The sequence below is a fragment of the Canis lupus genome, chromosome 15 (assembly GCF_003254725.2).
Source record: "Canis lupus dingo isolate Sandy chromosome 15, ASM325472v2, whole genome shotgun sequence".
Taxonomy (NCBI): Eukaryota; Metazoa; Chordata; class Mammalia; order Carnivora; family Canidae; genus Canis; species Canis lupus.
In genome coordinates, this window is record NC_064257.1 from 39,593,609 (window position 1) to 39,611,759 (window position 18,151).

The 18,151-nt window shown below is 40.7% G+C and overlaps 1 protein-coding gene across 8 annotated transcripts in view; it reads left to right on the forward strand.

The window, feature by feature from the left end:
* NR1H4 (nuclear receptor subfamily 1 group H member 4) overlaps positions 1-18,151 on the forward strand; it is a 110,954-nt gene that overhangs the window by 64,091 nt on the left and 28,712 nt on the right. For all 8 annotated transcript variants that reach the window (XM_035699359.2, XM_035699356.2, XM_035699358.2 and 5 more), the window contains one exon: positions 7,753-8,118. In XM_035699359.2, the coding sequence (XP_035555252.1) occupies positions 7,753-8,118 (366 nt within the window). The remainder of the gene's footprint in view (positions 1-7,752; positions 8,119-18,151) is intronic.

The following is an 18,151-nucleotide window of genomic DNA, read 5'->3' on the forward strand; positions in this document are numbered from 1 at the left end:
ATAATCTTACCTTTTAAATTTTCAGCCAAAAGGGTAACAAATCATTTTTACAATAATTATAATATTGAACATATTTTTTTTCTCATTAAACTTTTGTTTTAATGGGTCTCAAAATTCTGTGACAGATTTTTGGTCAAGTTGTTTCCATTAAAAAGTACTGATTTTATTATTATTTTTTTTTAATTTTTATTTATTTATGATAGTCACACAGAGAGAGAGAGAGAGAGAGGCAGAGACACAGGCAGAGGGAGAAGCAGGCTCCATGCACCGGGAGCCCGATGTGGGACTCGATCCCGGGTCTCCAGGATCGCGCCCTGGGCCAAAGGCAGGCGCTAAACCGCTGCGCCACCCAGGGATCCCAAAAGTACTGATTTTAAAAACTAATAACTTAAAACTGCCACACACGCACAAACAAACAAAAACAAATGGTCCACAAAACATTCTCCTTTCCTTCTGAAGGTTTTATGATGCATTGTTATCATTAACCAGTCTTTTACTATTAAACTTAAATGGCCAATTGACACAAACAGTTCTGAGACCGTTCTTCCACCACTGATTAAGACTGGGGTGGCAGGTATTGGGGATAATATTCATTTAGCCTTCTGAGCTTTCTGGGCAGACTTGGTGACTTTGCCAGCTCCAGCTGCCTTCTTGTCCATTGCTTTGATGACACCCACAGCAACCGTCTGTCTCATGTCACGAACAGCAAAACGGCCCAGAGGAGGATAGTCAGAGAATCTCTCAACACACATAGGTTTGCCAGGAACCATATCAACAATGACAGCATCCCCAGATTTCAAGAACTTGGGACCATCTTCCAGCTTCTTTCCAGAATGACGATCTATCTTTTCCTTCAGCTCAGCAAACTTGCAAGCAATGTGAGCTGTGTGACAATCCAGCACAGGTGCATATCCAGCACTGATTTGGCCTGGATGGTTCAGGATAATCACCTGAGCTGTGATGCCAGCTGCTTCCATTGGTGGGTCATTTTTTCTGTCACCAGCCACGTTGCCATGATGAACATCTTTGACAGATACATTCTTGACATTGAAGCTCACATTGTCCCCAGGAAGAGCCTCACTCAAAGCTTCATGGTGCATTTCAACAGACTTTACTTCAGTTGTAACATTGACTGGAGCAAAGGTGACCACCATGCCAGGCTTAAGAACACCAGTCTCTACTCGACCCACTGGTACAGTACCAATACCACCAATTTTGTAGACATCTTGGAGAGGCAGACACAAGGGCTTATCAGCTGGACGAGTTGGTGGCAGAATGCAATCCAGGGCTTCAAGCAGCGTGGTTCCTCTGGCATTCCCATCTTTACGGGTGACTTTCCATCCCTTGAACCAAGGCATGTTAGCACTTGGCTCCAGCATGTTGTCACCATTCCAACCAGAAATTGGCACAAATGCTACTGTGTCGGGGTTGTAGCCAATTTTCTTAATGTAGGTGCTGACTTCCTTAACGATTTCTTCGTATCTCTTCTGGCTGTAGGGTGGTTCAGTGGAATCCATTTTGTTAACACCAACAATTAGTTGTTTTACACCCAGTGTGTAAGCCAGAAGGGCATGCTCACGGGTCTGCCCATTCTTGGAGATACCTGCTTCAAATTCACCAACACCAGCAGCAACAATCAGGACAGCACAGTCAGCCTGAGATGTGCCTGTAATCATGTTTTTGATAAAGTCTCTGTGTCCTGGGGCATCAATGATGGTCACATAATACTTGCTGGTCTCGAATTTCCACAGGGAGATATCAATGGTGATAGCACGTTCACATTCAGCTTTCAGTTTATCCAAGACCCAGGCATACTTGAAGGAGCCTTTTCCCATCTCAGCAGCCTCCTTCTCAAATTTTTCAATAGTTCTTTTGTCGATCCCACCACGTTTGTAGATCAGATGGCCCGTAGTGGTAGACTTGCCCGAATCTACGTGTACAATGACGACGATGTTGATGTGAGTCTTTTCCTTTCCCATTTTGGTTTAGGTTTAGCAGTGGTTTTCATGACACCTGTGTTCTGGTGGCAAACCCATTGCAAAAAAGCTTGAACATATTTTTGGTCATAGATTTAGTAGCATACTGTTTTATTATTTAAATATAATGTTTGAAAGTGACTAACACTGTATTTAGGAAATTAGTTGGAAGGTGGGAGAAGCAAGTTTTTCCACTATTTGCATTTCACAGACATTTATTAAGCACACTGTGTCAGGCTTCGTGTACAGTGCCAAGAATGAAAAAAAAGTGGGGGGGAGATAGAATCTAATATATTCCCCCAAAAGTTCACAGACTAACCACAACAGTATTAAAGAAATTGTATTGAATGTTTATGCTGGGTTCAGCACTATGCAGTTTACATTCTCTGTCTTAGCTTATCTGTAGTATGACCTCTCACCCAGGTACTATATTATTCCACATTATAGAGGAAGGAAGAGAAGCTTAATGTCTTTGCCAAGTTTGTGCATCTAGCAAGTTGCAGGGGAATTGAATCTAGATTTGTCTATGCAGTAGGGTCCTTGTAACCAGTTGTACTACTTCAAGGTTAGCGTGGAAAGCAAGCCTGTAAACAAATCAAATGATTGTACATGCTTCAGTGTGCTACAGTGGAAGTGTGGACAGAGAGTAGGTAAGATTAATCCTTGGGGAGATTAACCAAGGCCTCACAAAGGAGGTGATCCACTGGCAAGCCAGAGAAAGTCACCAACATCACAAAGGCCAGGAATGGCAAGTAGCTTATAAATGAAGCTATATCAACTAGTTAAGTAACCATGGATTGGGAAATAAAGGAAGGCAGAGAAGGCAGTTTTTCCATTCATGAAACATTTACTATGGTCAGCATTGTGCCAGGGGTTAAAAAAAAAATTGGATATAATGTGAACCATTACCAGGCTCATTGGAAACAAACTGTGAGATCATGAGAAAGTGCCTTCATTACTACCTGAACCTGGTTCTCCTATCTGGGTACACAGGGATTCTGATCACAGACTCCTTGGAGCTGTACTCTCTAGTATGGTAGTCACTAGCCACATGTGGCTGCATAGTTTTTAATTTTAATTATTTAAAATTGCATAAAACTTAAGACTCAGTTTCTCAAGATCACTAGCCACATATCAGATGTTCTTACATGGTTGTGGCTACCATATTGGCTACATAGAACATTTCCATCACCTCGGGAAGTTCCCTTAGCTGGCACCCTTTTACAGAAACTATTGCATGCTAGAGACTCTCCACTGAGAAGCATTTTGCTTTCCTTTGCAGGTTTCAGACTCCCCAGGTGTCCGTTCATGTGTTCTCTTTTATTTTTTTTAAATTTATTTTTTTATTTTTATTTATTTATGATAGACACAGAGAGAGAGAGAGGCAGAGACACAGGCAGAGGAGAGGGAGAAGCAGGCTCCATGCCGGAGCCCGGCACGGGACTCGATCCCGGGACTCCAGGATCGCGCCCTGGGCCAAAGGCAGGCGCAAAACCGCTGAGCCACCCAGGGATCCCCTGTGTTCCCTTTTAAAAGCTCTTCCAATGGGTGCTTGGATGGCTCATTGGTTAAAAGTCCGACTCTTGGTTTCTGCTCAGGTCACGATATTAGGACCATATGACTGAGCCCTGTGTTGGGCTTTGCACTCAGCTGGGAGTCAGCTTGAGACTCTCTCTCTCTCTCTCTCTCTCATCCCCCTCTCTTCCTGTGCTCCTCCTCCACTCACACATGCTCACACACTCTCTCTAAAATAAATAAATAAATCTTAAAAAAAAAAAGCTCTTCCTAAACTCTCAGGGAGCATTCCCTATAATAAGGGAATTTAAATTCCCTTATCCTTGATAGACTGGTTCCAGAAAAGCACTGATAAATCGAAATTTATATATATATATATATATATATATATGCCAATATATGTATATATTGGCTTTAAATTGTATTAAAGTAGAAATAAACTTACCTTTTAATTTTTTTAGAAAGATTTTATTTATTTGCAAGAGACAGAATGCATGGAGAGGCAAAGGGAGAAGCAGACTCCTTGCTGCATGGGGACCCTCATGTGGGGCTCGATTCCAGGACCCTGGGATCATGATCTGAGCCGTAGGTACATGCTTAACCGACTGAGCCACCCAGGTGCCCAAATTTACCGTTTTTAGAAAGCATACTTTAAAGTTGACTTACCAAAAATAAAAAAATAAATAAAGTTGACTTACCTCCGCCCCTTCCACATCTGATGCTCTATCAAAAGGTTCTGTTATTTGTTTGCTTGTTTTTGTCCCAGCCCTTGACATCTCTACAGGCGCAAGCACGCACATGGACACACACGCACGCGTGTATGTGCATAAGGACCGGGGCCTTTTGTATCTCTATTCTATCTGTCCTGTTCACTATCGAATCCTCAGAGTCTACCACAGTGTCTGGTAAAGAGCAAGTGTTCACTATATATTCATAAATGAAAGAAGCATCCGGTAACTTAGGTTATCAAAACAGACTAAGTCTCAATAATTACGCATTAACTATCAGTTAACTATTAAAATCAGGATCTTGCGAGGTTCTTTAAGAAACAAACATGCCTTATTATGGCATTCAACTTCTCAAGAAGAGAGAACTTCTCAACTATTTTATACTCACAACTACCTTAGAAGGTAGCAAGCCTGGGCTGTTAATAGTTCCCATTTTTAGAGAAGAAATTAAAACAGAAACATGTTAGGCAGTTGTTCAAAGTCTCACAGTCAGTTCATGATGGAAGTTGTTCTGATCCTCTGTTTTGGGTGGTGTTGACCATGCTGGGTTTTTAAAAAATTATTATTATAAGTTGCCCCATACTGTGGAGATTTGGCAGGCACACTGAAATACTAGAGGTAGATGTGCTTTGAGGATAGAAGCATCATTTAATAACATGTGCTGTTCTCATATTCTTACCATGTTTTATTGTCTTCACGTAATATCAATGTCTTTGTGAAAGCTTTCCATTTTGATTGAAATAATTCCAAAGACCGACACGCTCTTGTGACCATGATCTGACTGCAGTTGGGACTGCCTTGTGTCTTATTGATAACAGGAAGTCTAGTTTTATTGAAACAATGCTTTGAGGTCTTGGAATTGTCACTTGAGGAGAAAAAAATTACACATTTCCCTGGATTTTGTAAAACTCCAGATTCTGTCATTAATTGTTTGGCCTCAGGCAAGTTGCTTCACTTTGCTGGATCTGTAGGCAGAGAGATTCTGGGGCTGGGTGTGGGAACAGGTCATTGACAGGGAGGCTAAAAATCTAGCAAGAAGAGTAAGTAAAACAAATGTTTTTAATGCTTTTCCATTCTTTTCAAGCCTATTCACTCCACAAATTTTAGTCATATTTGGTTATGAAATAGATCAGGATTTTACTTATGTTTTATCTCTTCTTTTTGCTGTAATAATATCATATTTTCATATTCTTCCATTTTGTGTTTATAAGACAAAGGACTGTTGCAGAACTTTTTGTCTGTCAGATATACCGACTCAACACTGGTTTTATATGGAGAAGTCAGGCATGAAAGATAGGAGGTTAATTTTTGCCCAGATGGTGTATACTTTGTGGTTCAACAATCTTTTTCTGAATCAAGGCAGAAAGCATTCTTTTCAACAAACTTTTGATAGGCATATATTCCACTTCACCCTTGTGGAAGAGCCTGGAATTCTCATCCCATAGACAATTAGTCTTATACTTATGGAGATTTCAGATACAAAGAACAACTATAAGAGCACCCAGCATGATGTCTTTTCTTTCCAGGTGAACAAGGGAAGCCCAGGCAGGGTAGGTAAGTACCATGTAACTAGATTCATGATGCCCAGGGACCTAAAGTCCTAAAGTCAGGGAAAACTTCCTAAGAGAAGCTATACTCAAAAAGGATATTTGGAGATAGGTAAGTGGAGAAGAGTGAGATGAAGTTCTGTGAATGAATGGCTGTGCTGCAGAAGGTTCTAGCTCAGGAAGCAGCTGGGGACAGGGAAGGGAGGTCCTATGTCTGGAGGCAGCAATGCACATTCAAGGTTTAGAGAAGTCAAACATGAGAAATGGCCGGAAAAGAAAAGGTAGGATCACGGAGAGTCTTGTACACCTGGTTGCGGCTTACCTGCAAGCAGAGGCATGGAAGTACAGGGGGAGGAAGAGAAAACCATTCATCATCATGCTTTAAGGTATCACACATCTGAAATTGTCCTAGAGGAGTGGTTCAGCACGTGGCTTTGATGTCCGACTGTCACATCTCAGCTATTTAGGTAGGTAAGAGGAAAGTTGCCTAAATTCTCTGTGCCTCAGGCTACCCATTTGTAAGTGAGGATGACCATGTTACCCATCTCATAGGAATTTGTGAAAAAGTTGAAACTAGTCAAGTGCCTGGTGCTAAGATGGCATCTCTGAGACTTTCCTGATAGTAGTAGTAGCAATAATACCAACCCAAACCACCACCAGGTCTGGGGCACTGCAAAGAGTAGTAGTATCTATGCGTGTAGTATCTGTGTGTGTAGATACATAGATCCACAGTCCCTAACTGACAATTCTAAATTCCAAAAGCTCTAAAACCTGAATGTTTTATCCAAAGTTTGACACAAATTTCTCTGGCGGCAAAAGCTGACCTGAATGGATTTGAGGATACTGATGACCTTTATTTATTCTACTTAGTATGAATATCTGGACCTCTCATCGTGGGAAAGGCTGCTGCATTGTATTCAGAGCTCTGTCCTGGGCCATGCTGGGAGAAACAGCACCGTATGCTCTCCTAAAACACACAATTCTGAATCCCAAAGCACATGTGACCCCAAGGGTTTTAGATGAGGGACTGTGAATCTGTATTACCTCGTTCAATCCTCAGCATATCCCTCACTATAGATATTTTCATCCCAAGCTGGCTGCCTTGAAAAACAGGTTCATCAGTAGTTTCAGTCATGTGCCTGAAGTCCACTGTTCATTAGAGGTGGACTTGGAATGTCAGTCTGGGGTTGCCTGACTGTGCTTGAAGAATCAGACACATTTGTGTACTCTCCTATATCTTATTTATGTTTATTAAATTTTTTAGTATTTTGCATGGTTTAAATATTTCTATTTCTGAAACAGCCATGGTTTGTGTCTCTTGGAAATAGAAGCATTTTCAGAACCTTATAGTTTTCCAATACCTATAGGTTTTATAGATAAAAGACTCATTTCGTAATAATAGCAGTAGGAATAATAATTATTATCACTATTTTATTATTTTTAAAAAGATTTTATTCATTTCTTCATGAGAGACACAGAGAGAGAGGCAGAGACACAGGCAGAGGGAGAAGCAGGCTCCATGCAGGGAGCCCGATGTGAGACTCAATCCTGGGTTTCCAGGATCATGCCCTGGGCTGAAGGCAGGTGCTAAACCGCTGAGCCACCCCGGCTACACTTATCAAGCAATTTTAATCTTTACTCATTTGAGGATGAATATGGTTATATTTTATATTGCAGTTTAATTTTAAATTTAGTTGTTGATAGTTGTTGATTAGTTTAAATTCAGTTTTTGTACATTTATAAAACACTTTGTATTTCTAAAAACTGTCCATTCATATCCTTTATCCTTTTTTCCATGGGGTTGTTGAATTTTTCTTATTGGTTTGCCAGTGCTCTTTACCTATTAACAATGAGTCTTTGATCTGTCTTTTATGTTGCAGATAGTTTTCTGAATCTGTATTCATTAAATCCTTTCACAGTGTTTTTTTTTAATATAGTTAAATTTTGGTCTTAGACATTAATTCTAATTTTGTTACTCTTGCTCAGGTGTCCTAACAGAACAAGCAGCAGGACCTCGGGGACAGAATCTAGATGTGGAACCATACTCCCAATACAACAATGTTCAATTTCCGCAAGTTCAACCACAGATTTCGTCATCATCCTATTATTCCAACCTGGGTTTCTACCCCCAGCATCCTGAGGAGTGGTATTCTTCTGGGATATATGAACTCAGGCGGATGCCAGCTGAGACTGTCTACCAGGGAGAGATTGAGGTAGCAGAGATCCCTGTAACAAAAAAGGCCCGAATGGGTGCATCAGCAGGGAGAATAAAAGGAGATGAATTATGTGTTGTTTGTGGAGATAGAGCATCTGGATACCATTATAATGCACTGACCTGTGAGGGGTGCAAAGGTAAGCATCTCTAGTTGGCCATTTTCTCCTTGAGGTTTTACTCTATTGGTTGTTGAAATCCTTTAGACTGGATTCTTCCCTTTTCCCAGGTAACTTCCCATTTTCTCTTCCTCCACTCTGAGCTGTTATACATCTTCAGGAAAAGTCTTTTAGTGCATTTAGCTTATGCATAAATGAATATAAGTGAACTATTTCCTGTTTACAACCCCACACATGGTTAAAAGAAATATATGGATTGTGGTGGTGGCGGGGTGGGGGTTGTTTTTTGGTTTTGTTTTCGAGAGAGAGAGAGAGAGAGAGAGAGAGCGAGCTCAACGGAAGGGCAGAGAGAGAGGGAGAGAGAGAGAAAGAACCTAAGTAAGTGCCATGCCCAGCACAGAGCCTGACATGGGGCTCAATCCCCCAACCCCGAGATCACAACCTGAGCTGAAATCAAGAATTGGGTACCCAACCATATGAGGCACCCAGGCACCCTGTTATTTTTTAAAAGAAAGAGAAACTGTTGAACTCATCTCTTTTAAAACTGAGATCAAGGAGAATAAGACTTTATTATGCAAGGTATTTATTACACCTAAATGGTAAACTTGTTAGTTCTAATACTTCATTTCCACTGTATAGATGAAGAAAGTGTAGCACAGGTGGTTGGTAAACTTACTCAAGGCTTCCATGGATTAGAGCAGGGAAGCTTCGAATCTATAGCTTATGGATCTAACTCTAGAGCGTCTGGTGTCAACCACTAGGCTACCATGTCTTTTAATCCTTGCCTACTGAGTGATCATTCTACTCTTGGAGCTATTTGCTCAAGACTACTATTCTATTGACTAAATCAACGGCCGAAGTGTTGTATTGTTTCGATCAAGGAATAAGCCCCTAAAGTCCATAATGTAGGCCAGTTCACCTCCTTATAGGTGGATACTTGGTGAAACCTGGTCCTCCTGAGAAGAATCTGGGGCATCCAGGGTGACTGGGGTGAAACCAGTGTGCCGAGGACAACCCCAGAAAGCACTGACTTTAACAGCAGGCAGGGGAAGAATAGCCCCTAAAGGATATAGAAGGAAGCCAGAGATGGGAGGGTACCAGGAAAGCACAGGGTCATAGGACACAAGGATCCAGAAACGTGGTCAAGAGACAACCCCATCCTTGGACGTGGGTTGGGGGGGTGGGGCAGGTTAGGAAGGAAAAGCTGGATCTGGATAAAGATAGAGTTTTTAAGAGCAGAAAAAGGCAGAACTCTTTGGTTGATTCTGATTTGGGACTTTGCCCCCAGGGTGGGAGCAAAAGGACCAGAGGGTGGGGAAGAGATGAGATGGAGTCAGGAAGGGCCTGTGTCCTACATCGGGTTGGCAATGTTTTGTGTGTGTGTGTGTGTGTGTGTGTGTGTGTGTCTGTGTGTGTGTGTTTTGGTTTTTTTGGTTTTTTGTTTTTTTGTTTTTTCTGTAAAAAGAGAGTAAATATTTTAGGCTTTGCACCATAGTCGTCTCTGTTGCAATTACTCAACTCTGCAAACACACCCACCTAAAGAAGAGGCAGGCGGCCTGGGTGGCTCAGCGGTTTAGCACCACCTTCAGCCCAGGGCTTGATCCTGGAGACCTGGGATTGAGTCCCATGTCGGGCTTCCTGCATGGAGCCTGCTTCTCCCTCTGCCTGTGTCTCTGCCTCTCTCTCTGTGTCTCTCATGAATAAATAAATAAAATCCTTAAAAAAAAAAAAAAGAAGAAGAAGAGGCATAGCTGTGGTTTTATTTAACCTACAAAAATAGGCAAGGAAATTTAAAAACAAAACAAAAAACCCCCAACCAGGCAGTAGGCTGAATTTGGCCCATAGGCCTATAGCTATAGTTTGATGACTGATTTTCTAGTCCAATGACTGGAGGGTGAGTGTGAGAACTAGCTGGAAACTGTGTAGTAAGAGACTATAGCACTCAGCATGGATACCAGAAATGTAAACTCATTTTGTATAACTGGATTGAATTCAATTTCAAGCCCTAGTGGAAACCATATTTTTTCTTCAATTCGGGATTATTTTACTCACTCCTGCTCCTGTGCTGCCCTGAGCCTGGGCAACACCAGGTGCCTCTCCAGGCTGTCTCCAGGAAGGTGCACAAGGATTTTTCTGTTCTAGGATTCCCGAATGACGTGGGGTTTTTATCATCTTTCAACACACACATCCTAGGATCAGTCCCGGCACAAAGGTGAGAGGGACGGAGCTCAGGGCCTTCTCATGCACTTCACATGTCTTGGCTCTCTTCACTTCCTCTTTATTGTCCTACCTTTCCCAACTCAGGGGAAATTTAGTCTCTGAGATCTTGAGGCTTAGGCTTTGGTGACAAAAAGCCAATAACAAGCTCCTTTGTCCATTGTATATATTCTTTTGAGGAAACAGATGAATACTATCCTGGCTTTGTGACTAGGGAGGAGGTTACAGCACAGGGTACAGTACAAAGGAAAGGACCAGAGTACCCCACACCAGGAAGGCCTAACAGCTCGGCCACCTTGGTCCCCGACTCCACACCCCTTCAGTATCTGTGCTCACCAGATACAAAATGAATCTTATTCCATAGCTTTCTATCAAAGGAAGTGTGTGGACTTGGGAGTTTCACAGGCATGCATTGAATCTAGACCATAAGCCTTGGCTGAATAAGCATGGTCCTTAATAATATCAGTCAGAGTTCAGTGAAATAAAACAGAAACCAAAATTTCAAGCAGTAGGAATTAATATGGGAGAAGTTGGAAAGGCAGAGGAGCAGGTTCTGTGCCAGGTCTCCGAGAGGATGCTCAGTGTCACACTGCGAAACTGGCCTGTCAGAGAAGTTGCTACGGTCATGGAAATGGGGAAATGGGAAGCTAACTCGGAAATGTTGGCTCCAGAAAGACCACCATAGCTGCCATCTAGGCATCTGGAAGCTGCCTCTTCCAGAGCTACGGCTTGCCGGGAAAATCTGTACACATACGTGATAAATGCCCTATGTTTTGCCTTTCAACGCCCTCGAAGCTAGCAACTGGAAGCCAAGATGTTGCCCCCACACAATTCCACAATCCTGCTTGCCAGCGGAGACGACAGTCTTGCAAGGGCATCTGTCCGACATAGCTTACATCATCTCCATAGTCTTAGTTGCAAGGGAGTCTGAGAAAGATTGTGTTCAATTCTGCTGCCTTTACGGTAGAGAGTGCACACTAGAATCGAAGCAGGAGCTGTGGACATCCAGCCAGCCAATCCTCAGCTTATAGATGTTGCTTCTCTGAGCCTCCAAGCTGCAAACAAAGGGTAATATCTGTTCCACAAGGTCTTTGTAGAGTTAACTTAATATTATGTGTAAAGATCCTGGCAGCTCTCTTGCTTCTGGCTTCCCAGGAGATCTGTCAGTGATGCTTGTGATGCTTACACACACACACACATACACCTACACACACCTGAGAAAATGCTTAAAAGCTTAAAAACAAAACAAAGACCATAGTTAAACATTCTGATTTCATTGGTCTCATATCTGTTTCTATTAGAAATATTTTAACCTTAATAATGAAGGCTTTATTGTCGACATTTATGGCATCCACGAGAGAAATTTCAATACGTTTTTAAAAGTAATAATTGTAAGAGCATAAGCATAGCACAGTGACAATGCCCACCGTTTGCTCAGCACTAGATTAAATCAAGAGCTTTCTCCCCTCTCCCCGCCCCCCCGTGATCAGCAGGGCTTATGAAATTTTGCTAATGTTTGGATGAATTTTGATTCACACTTGAAGTGTCAGCTGAACAAAGCTGATCTGCATCTGACTGGAAATTTCAAACGGCTACATTTCCAAATAGGTCAACGTCAGTCACATCCATCTCTAGGCTGGGAGAGTCTTCACTTATCAGCTAGAGAAAGGTAGAATTCGTAAAAGAAGTTTTGTGAGTAAATGGGTGACCTGTTGTCCTTTTGAACATATTCTTAGTCCTGACATTCTAGAAAAGACTCCATAGTTATTGCAACTGTTCTGGTGTGTAAAATAGATGTGGAGTGTTTCCAATGGGTCAGGGCTGAGGTAGGTGCCCTGACTCACACATGAACTTCCTGAAATCCGATTTGATTTTGAGGTCTGATTTTATAAAATCTGATAATGAACCTACTGATCTCTGTGGGTCAAATTATTTTAGAGTGGGATGCAAGGGGGTAGGGCTTAAACTATGTCACTGCATTGGAAGTAGTTTTTTTTTTTTAAGATTTTATCCATTTATTCATGAGAGATACACAGAGAGAGAGGTAGAGACAGAGGCAGAGGGAGAAGCAGGCTCCATGCAGAGAGCCTGGTGCAGGACTCGATCCCAGGACCTGGGGATCATGACCTGAGCCAAAGGCAGACACTCAACTGCTGAGCCACCCAGGTGCCCCCTGGACACCTTTTGTGATAAGTGTTATAAAATTCACAGGAGGAATCAGATTCTGACAGCAGACAACCCAGATTTCAACATCCCCTTCCCCCCACTGCTGATTTTCTTCCCAGCTGTTCCTAGTTAACTCAGTGTGTCTGGGCTTTAGACTTTTCTCCTAATAAATGAGGATAATTAATAAAGATGAGGAGAAGGAGGAGATGAGGAGAAGAAGGTTGAGGCTGAGATGAGGATAATGGTGATGCAGCTGGGAGATAAGATATATCAAATAATTATTATGTGCAAGCTTTATCTGGGGTTTTACCTGAATTAGTTTGTTTAATCTTCAGGACCACTCTTTGAAGTAGGTACCTAGGGGTCAGTGGGAAAATTAAACAAGATCATATGTATAAACCAATTAACATATGCCTTGCCTATGGTGAACCCTCAATAAATGTCCATTATTATTACTATTATCATTGAATTGTGAAGAAAAAAATGAGAGATTGTTTTTGAAATGTCCTGTTCTATACCTGGCACACTTAAATGCTCAGTGATCATTAGTAATTGCTGCTTTGTTGGTAAATTCTCATTATTTTATTTTTGTTACCCTTCTGCTCATCTAGCCTCCCAAACTTTGATCATACACGGTCTTCAAAACTATCTCTCTTCCTATTAACTAATTAAGTAAGCTTCTAGCTCCTGAGAGTTTGAATTCATTAATTCTGTTCTTTATTCAGCAACTATTATTAAGTACCAACCATATGCCAGGCATTATTCTAAGCATGGGAGATGCAGCAGTGTACAAAACAGACAAAATTCCAGCTCTCTTACTCACCATTGTAAAGCAAAGCAGGGGAAGTTTGTAGAACTGAGCTAAAATAGACAAAAAGAAAAAACAGTGAAACAAAAAAGTTAAAGATTACAAAATGTAAAAATAATGAAATAGTATCAAAAAGAACATACAGAAAAATCAAGTAATGAAAGGATGATTTCCAGTGGATAAAAATTGAAATTTCACATAAATATATAGCAATGATGCAAGACACACCTAAGACATAAAATTATATTTAAACAAGAAAAGGTATTTGAACTAAATATATAAGCAATATGTAAATATGAAAGTAATGACTGAAAAAAACCCTCCAGTTTGCTTAAGCCTCCAGCTCCTGGGAATTTGCCTATCTGGGAGTCTGAAAATGAGTGGGAAATATCAGAGAGGGAGACAGAACATGAGAGACTCCTAACTCTGGGAAATGAACAAGGAGTAGTGGAAAGGGAGGTGGGCAGGGGGAATGGAGGGACTGGGTGATGAGCACTGAGGCGGGCACTTGACGGGATGAGCCCTGGGCGATATGCTGTATGTTGGCAAATCGAACTCCAATAAAAAAAAAATTACAAAAAAAAAAGACATGCAAAATCAAGCTCACGCAGAGCATTATTACCCCTCCCCTCATTTTCCCAATCTAAAAGTATTGACCCCCACCTCCATTGTATTTGAGATGATCCAGTATAACCCTTTCAATAAGCAGTAGAAAACAAAAGCTCTATGCAAGATTTATCTTTTCTTAGAGATGGACAGCTTTAGCTTTTGTTTTATCAAGTGAACATAGAAAAATGGCTACCCTCTTGGGATGGGAAAGAACCCCCCCCCCCCAAATAAAAGGGAGGAGGAGGGAAGAAAAGAAAAGGAAAAAAGCACACCAAAAAACAATAGGAGAAAGAACAAAGCATGCATGAATTACTCAAGAAATTATCCTTTCATATTAACATTGCCGAAATTATTGAAAAAATAATTAATGGACTCAAACATTTGAGGAAGGTCATGACTCTGTGTTATGGGCTGGGCAGTTCCCACCGTAGACTGTTTATTTCATTAATCCTTATAATGGCTCCAGGAGATGGTATTGTCATCTCATTTTTGGAAATAAAGATACCAACACTCAGAAACTTGTCCAGGTCTCACAGCTGTGAAAGAATGGAGTAGAATTGGTAGTCAGATCCTCAGGATTCCTGAGCTATACTTTTTCTCTGTGTTGTCTTTCCTTGTAACCTGCTGTCAATGACTTTCCAAAGATAGCACTTTCCAAAGGCATATGCAAGGAAAATGAATGTTTTAAAAGTTGGTTTTGCATTTAGGAAAAAAAAAACACATGAATGAAGAGAAAAACAAACACGATCTAGGTGATGGTGAATCCAAAACCATTGGTTGTTTGACGAAATGGTTTCTTGGTGTTTGTTCTCCACCAACATGCTTTCTTTCTTTCTTTCTTTCTTTCTTTCTTTCTTTCTTTCTTTCTTTCTTTCTTTCTTTCTTTCTTTCTTTTTTTTTGACCAACATGCTTTCTAAAAGCAGTCACAACTCTAAATTATTGAACAACACTCATTTGTGTGTAAAGAGACTATCTTCTTAATAAGAAAGTAGGGTTGTCAGCCCCTTTCACACATAGAAATGACAACCACTAGTCATATCACTTTTTAAAATAATGAAGCATCTAAGTATTTTCATTTCTAATTGTGATACACATGAGGATTAAAATATATAATTTCAGAATTGCCTTTGTGGGAGCTTACCTTGCAATGCCTTATACTTTGACCCTGTACCTTCTATTAATAAGTGAAGGTGAGAAAGTAGGAATAGACTGAGTTGCCTCCCAGGCAAACTCCCACAAAGGCAATTCTCATATGACTTCAGAAAGGAGAGTGGTTTCATTTAATGGCCTCTGAGATTTCCTGTTTGCCCCTGTAAGGCTACTGTTTGTGTTTATACAGCCTGCTTTTAGCAATCTGGAGGACGGACAAGATGTGTGGTTGGATAGAATGTTAGGGTCTTTATCTTCCAGGCATGGGGACTCCCCATTCTCCCTGGAGGTCCACCTCCCACTCTGGTTTATATTCCTTGCTTGAGATAGCATGCAAATACTACTGCAATCCATGGATTAGATGGAGGGCAAACTTTTTGTTAAGGGCCAGATAAGATAGTTAATATTTTAGGCTTTGTAGGTATTAAGGTCTCTGTCACAACTATTTGACTGTCACTGTAGTGTGAAAGCAGGCATGCATGTGAATGAACTTGGCGATGTTCTAGTAAAACTTTATTTATGGATGCTAAAATTTGAATGTCCTGTACAACTTTCACATACCACAAAATAATTTTCTTTTTGACTTTTTTTCACTCACTAAAAATCTAAAAGTCATACAGAAATAGGCAGGGGGTGGAATTTGTCCTGGATGCTGTAGTTTGCAAACTCCTGGCTTAGCACCATGCTCCCTCTGAGAGTTTGTAGGCCATCAGCATCTTGTATCTGAACTTGGAGTTTCCTCCATTGCTCCTAATCCTGCATTCTTCTGCAACTGTCTTGGGCAAGTTTTTTTTTTTTTTAATAAATTTACTTTGTGTCCTGGTTTTCAGAGATTCATCAACATTTTTGTTACACTGAGGGAGTTGTATTCTAACTCCTAGAGACTATGCAATTTCCATGAACATTTATTTTGTGGTATTTTTGACAGAAGGGGGTAGAGAAGTTTGACTTCTAAAGTTAGAAAGGGTATAGCTCTTTGACTACTAAGGGTATAGCCTTTAAAGTGTATAGCCCTTTGACTACTGTTTGTAGATTTGTCTACTTTTTAAAAGGATGTTAGGCAGCTTCCTAAAATTATTCAAAGTCAGTCCTTTTATTTTTATTTTATTTTATTTAAGTAAGTCCTTTTAAAATGTATTTAAGAAAAAAATCAATAGGGATTGTAGTTGGTAAAAGCAAGTGTTGGAAAAGTCAGGTTAAATTTGTTTGACTATCTGTGGCTTTCCAATAGATTAAAGGAAAAACTCAAAATTAATTATTAGCAGGTACTAAATAGTCAATCATAATTTTCATCACAAGAAATAACTGGTGTGGGTGAAGATGTGAAGAAAACAGAACCCTCTTGCAGTATTGGTGGGAATGCAAAGTAGGACAGCCATTGGTGGGAATGCAAAGTAGGGCAGTAGGGTAGGAAAACAGCATGAAATTTCCTTAAAAAGTTGAAAATAGAACTACTATATGATTCAGTAACCACACTACAGGGTATTTACCCAAAGACTACAAAAACACTAATTCAAAGGGATACATGCACCCGTATGTGTACAGCGGCATTATTTACAATAGTGAAGGTATGGAAGCAGCCCAAGTGTCCACTGATAGATGACTGGAAAAAGAAGATGTGGTGTACATATACAGTGGAATATTCAGCTATAAAAAGAATGAGATCTTACCATTTGCATGACATGTATGGAGCTAGAGAGTATAATGCTAAGTGAAATAAGTCAGAGAAAGCAAATACCATAGGATTTCACTCATATGTGGGGTTTAAGAAACAAAATAAATGATCAAAGAGAAAAGAGATAGGTAGATATCTAGATCGATAGAGAAACCAAGAAACAGACTCATAATTATAGAAAACAGACTGATGGTTATCAGAGGAGAAGTGGATGGGGAGATGGGTGAGATAGGTGATGGTGATGAAGGAGGGCACTTAATGCAGTGAGCACCGGGTGTTGTATGGAAGTGTTGAATCATTGTATTGTATACCTGAAACTAACATAACCCTGTATATTAACTCCAATTAAAATAAAAACTTAAAATATAATTTTCATCAACTTTATCTCAGAGGATTGAGGTTTGCTTTTTCAAAAATAACAGTCTGACACTGCTCCTGCTAGGTGATCAGGAGTCTATTACCAAGTTCTAAAAAGATTAATGTCTAAAGACCATTTTTAGCAATGTAAGCTCCTTTCTAGAAGGACAGCCTAACGTACGGGTCAAGAGCATCGAGTTTGGAACTGAGCCTGTTGGGGTTCAAATCCAAGCTCCACTATTTATTATCTGTAGGACCTTGAGCAAAATGCTTCTTCTCTGTGTATCCTGTCTCCTTAGCTGTAAGAGGGATATAATAACAGAATCAACTTCATAGGATTGTTATGAATATTAAATGAGTCACCATATGCAAAGTGTTTAGAACAGTGCCTGATACAAGTTATGTTCTACCCAAGTGGGTGGCTGAATCCTTTTTATTTGACAATGTGCTGAGACGGACCTAAAGGCTATATTTAGTCTGTATTGGATATAAAGATGGCTTTGTGCATTTGTTGCTGTTTAAGAAGTATGGAGAACCTGAAAGTTTTTTTTTTTTTTTTTTTTTTAAAGATTGATTAGGGAGAAAGAGCAAGCAAGTAGTGGAGGGGCAGAAGGAGAGGGAGAGAATCTCAAGCAGACTCCCTGCTGAGCACAGAGCCAGACACAGGGCTTGATTTCAGGATCCTAAGATCATGACCTGAAATGAAGTCAGGAGTTGGACGCTTAACCCACGGAGCCACCCAGGCACCCTGAGACCTTGAAAGTTTTAAACAACCAAGATTTCATTGATTTTAAAGTAATGGGTCACCAGTGGTGTCTGATGTGTGCACATGCGTGTGTGCTTGCGTCTCTGCATGTGTGTGCACACACACATATGTCTATATGAGTTGGGAGTAGGGTATGTATGTGAGTTTTGTCTGTATAAACCAGCAGAGAAACAGAGAAATAGGCAATATTCTGTACACCTGAGGGACCCATTCTACTCTCCTACAGACATTCTCCTCCCCCGCAGGAGTTCCCCTGGTGCTACACCTTCTTCAGATGGCGATGCCAGCTCTGTCTACTTACCTTTC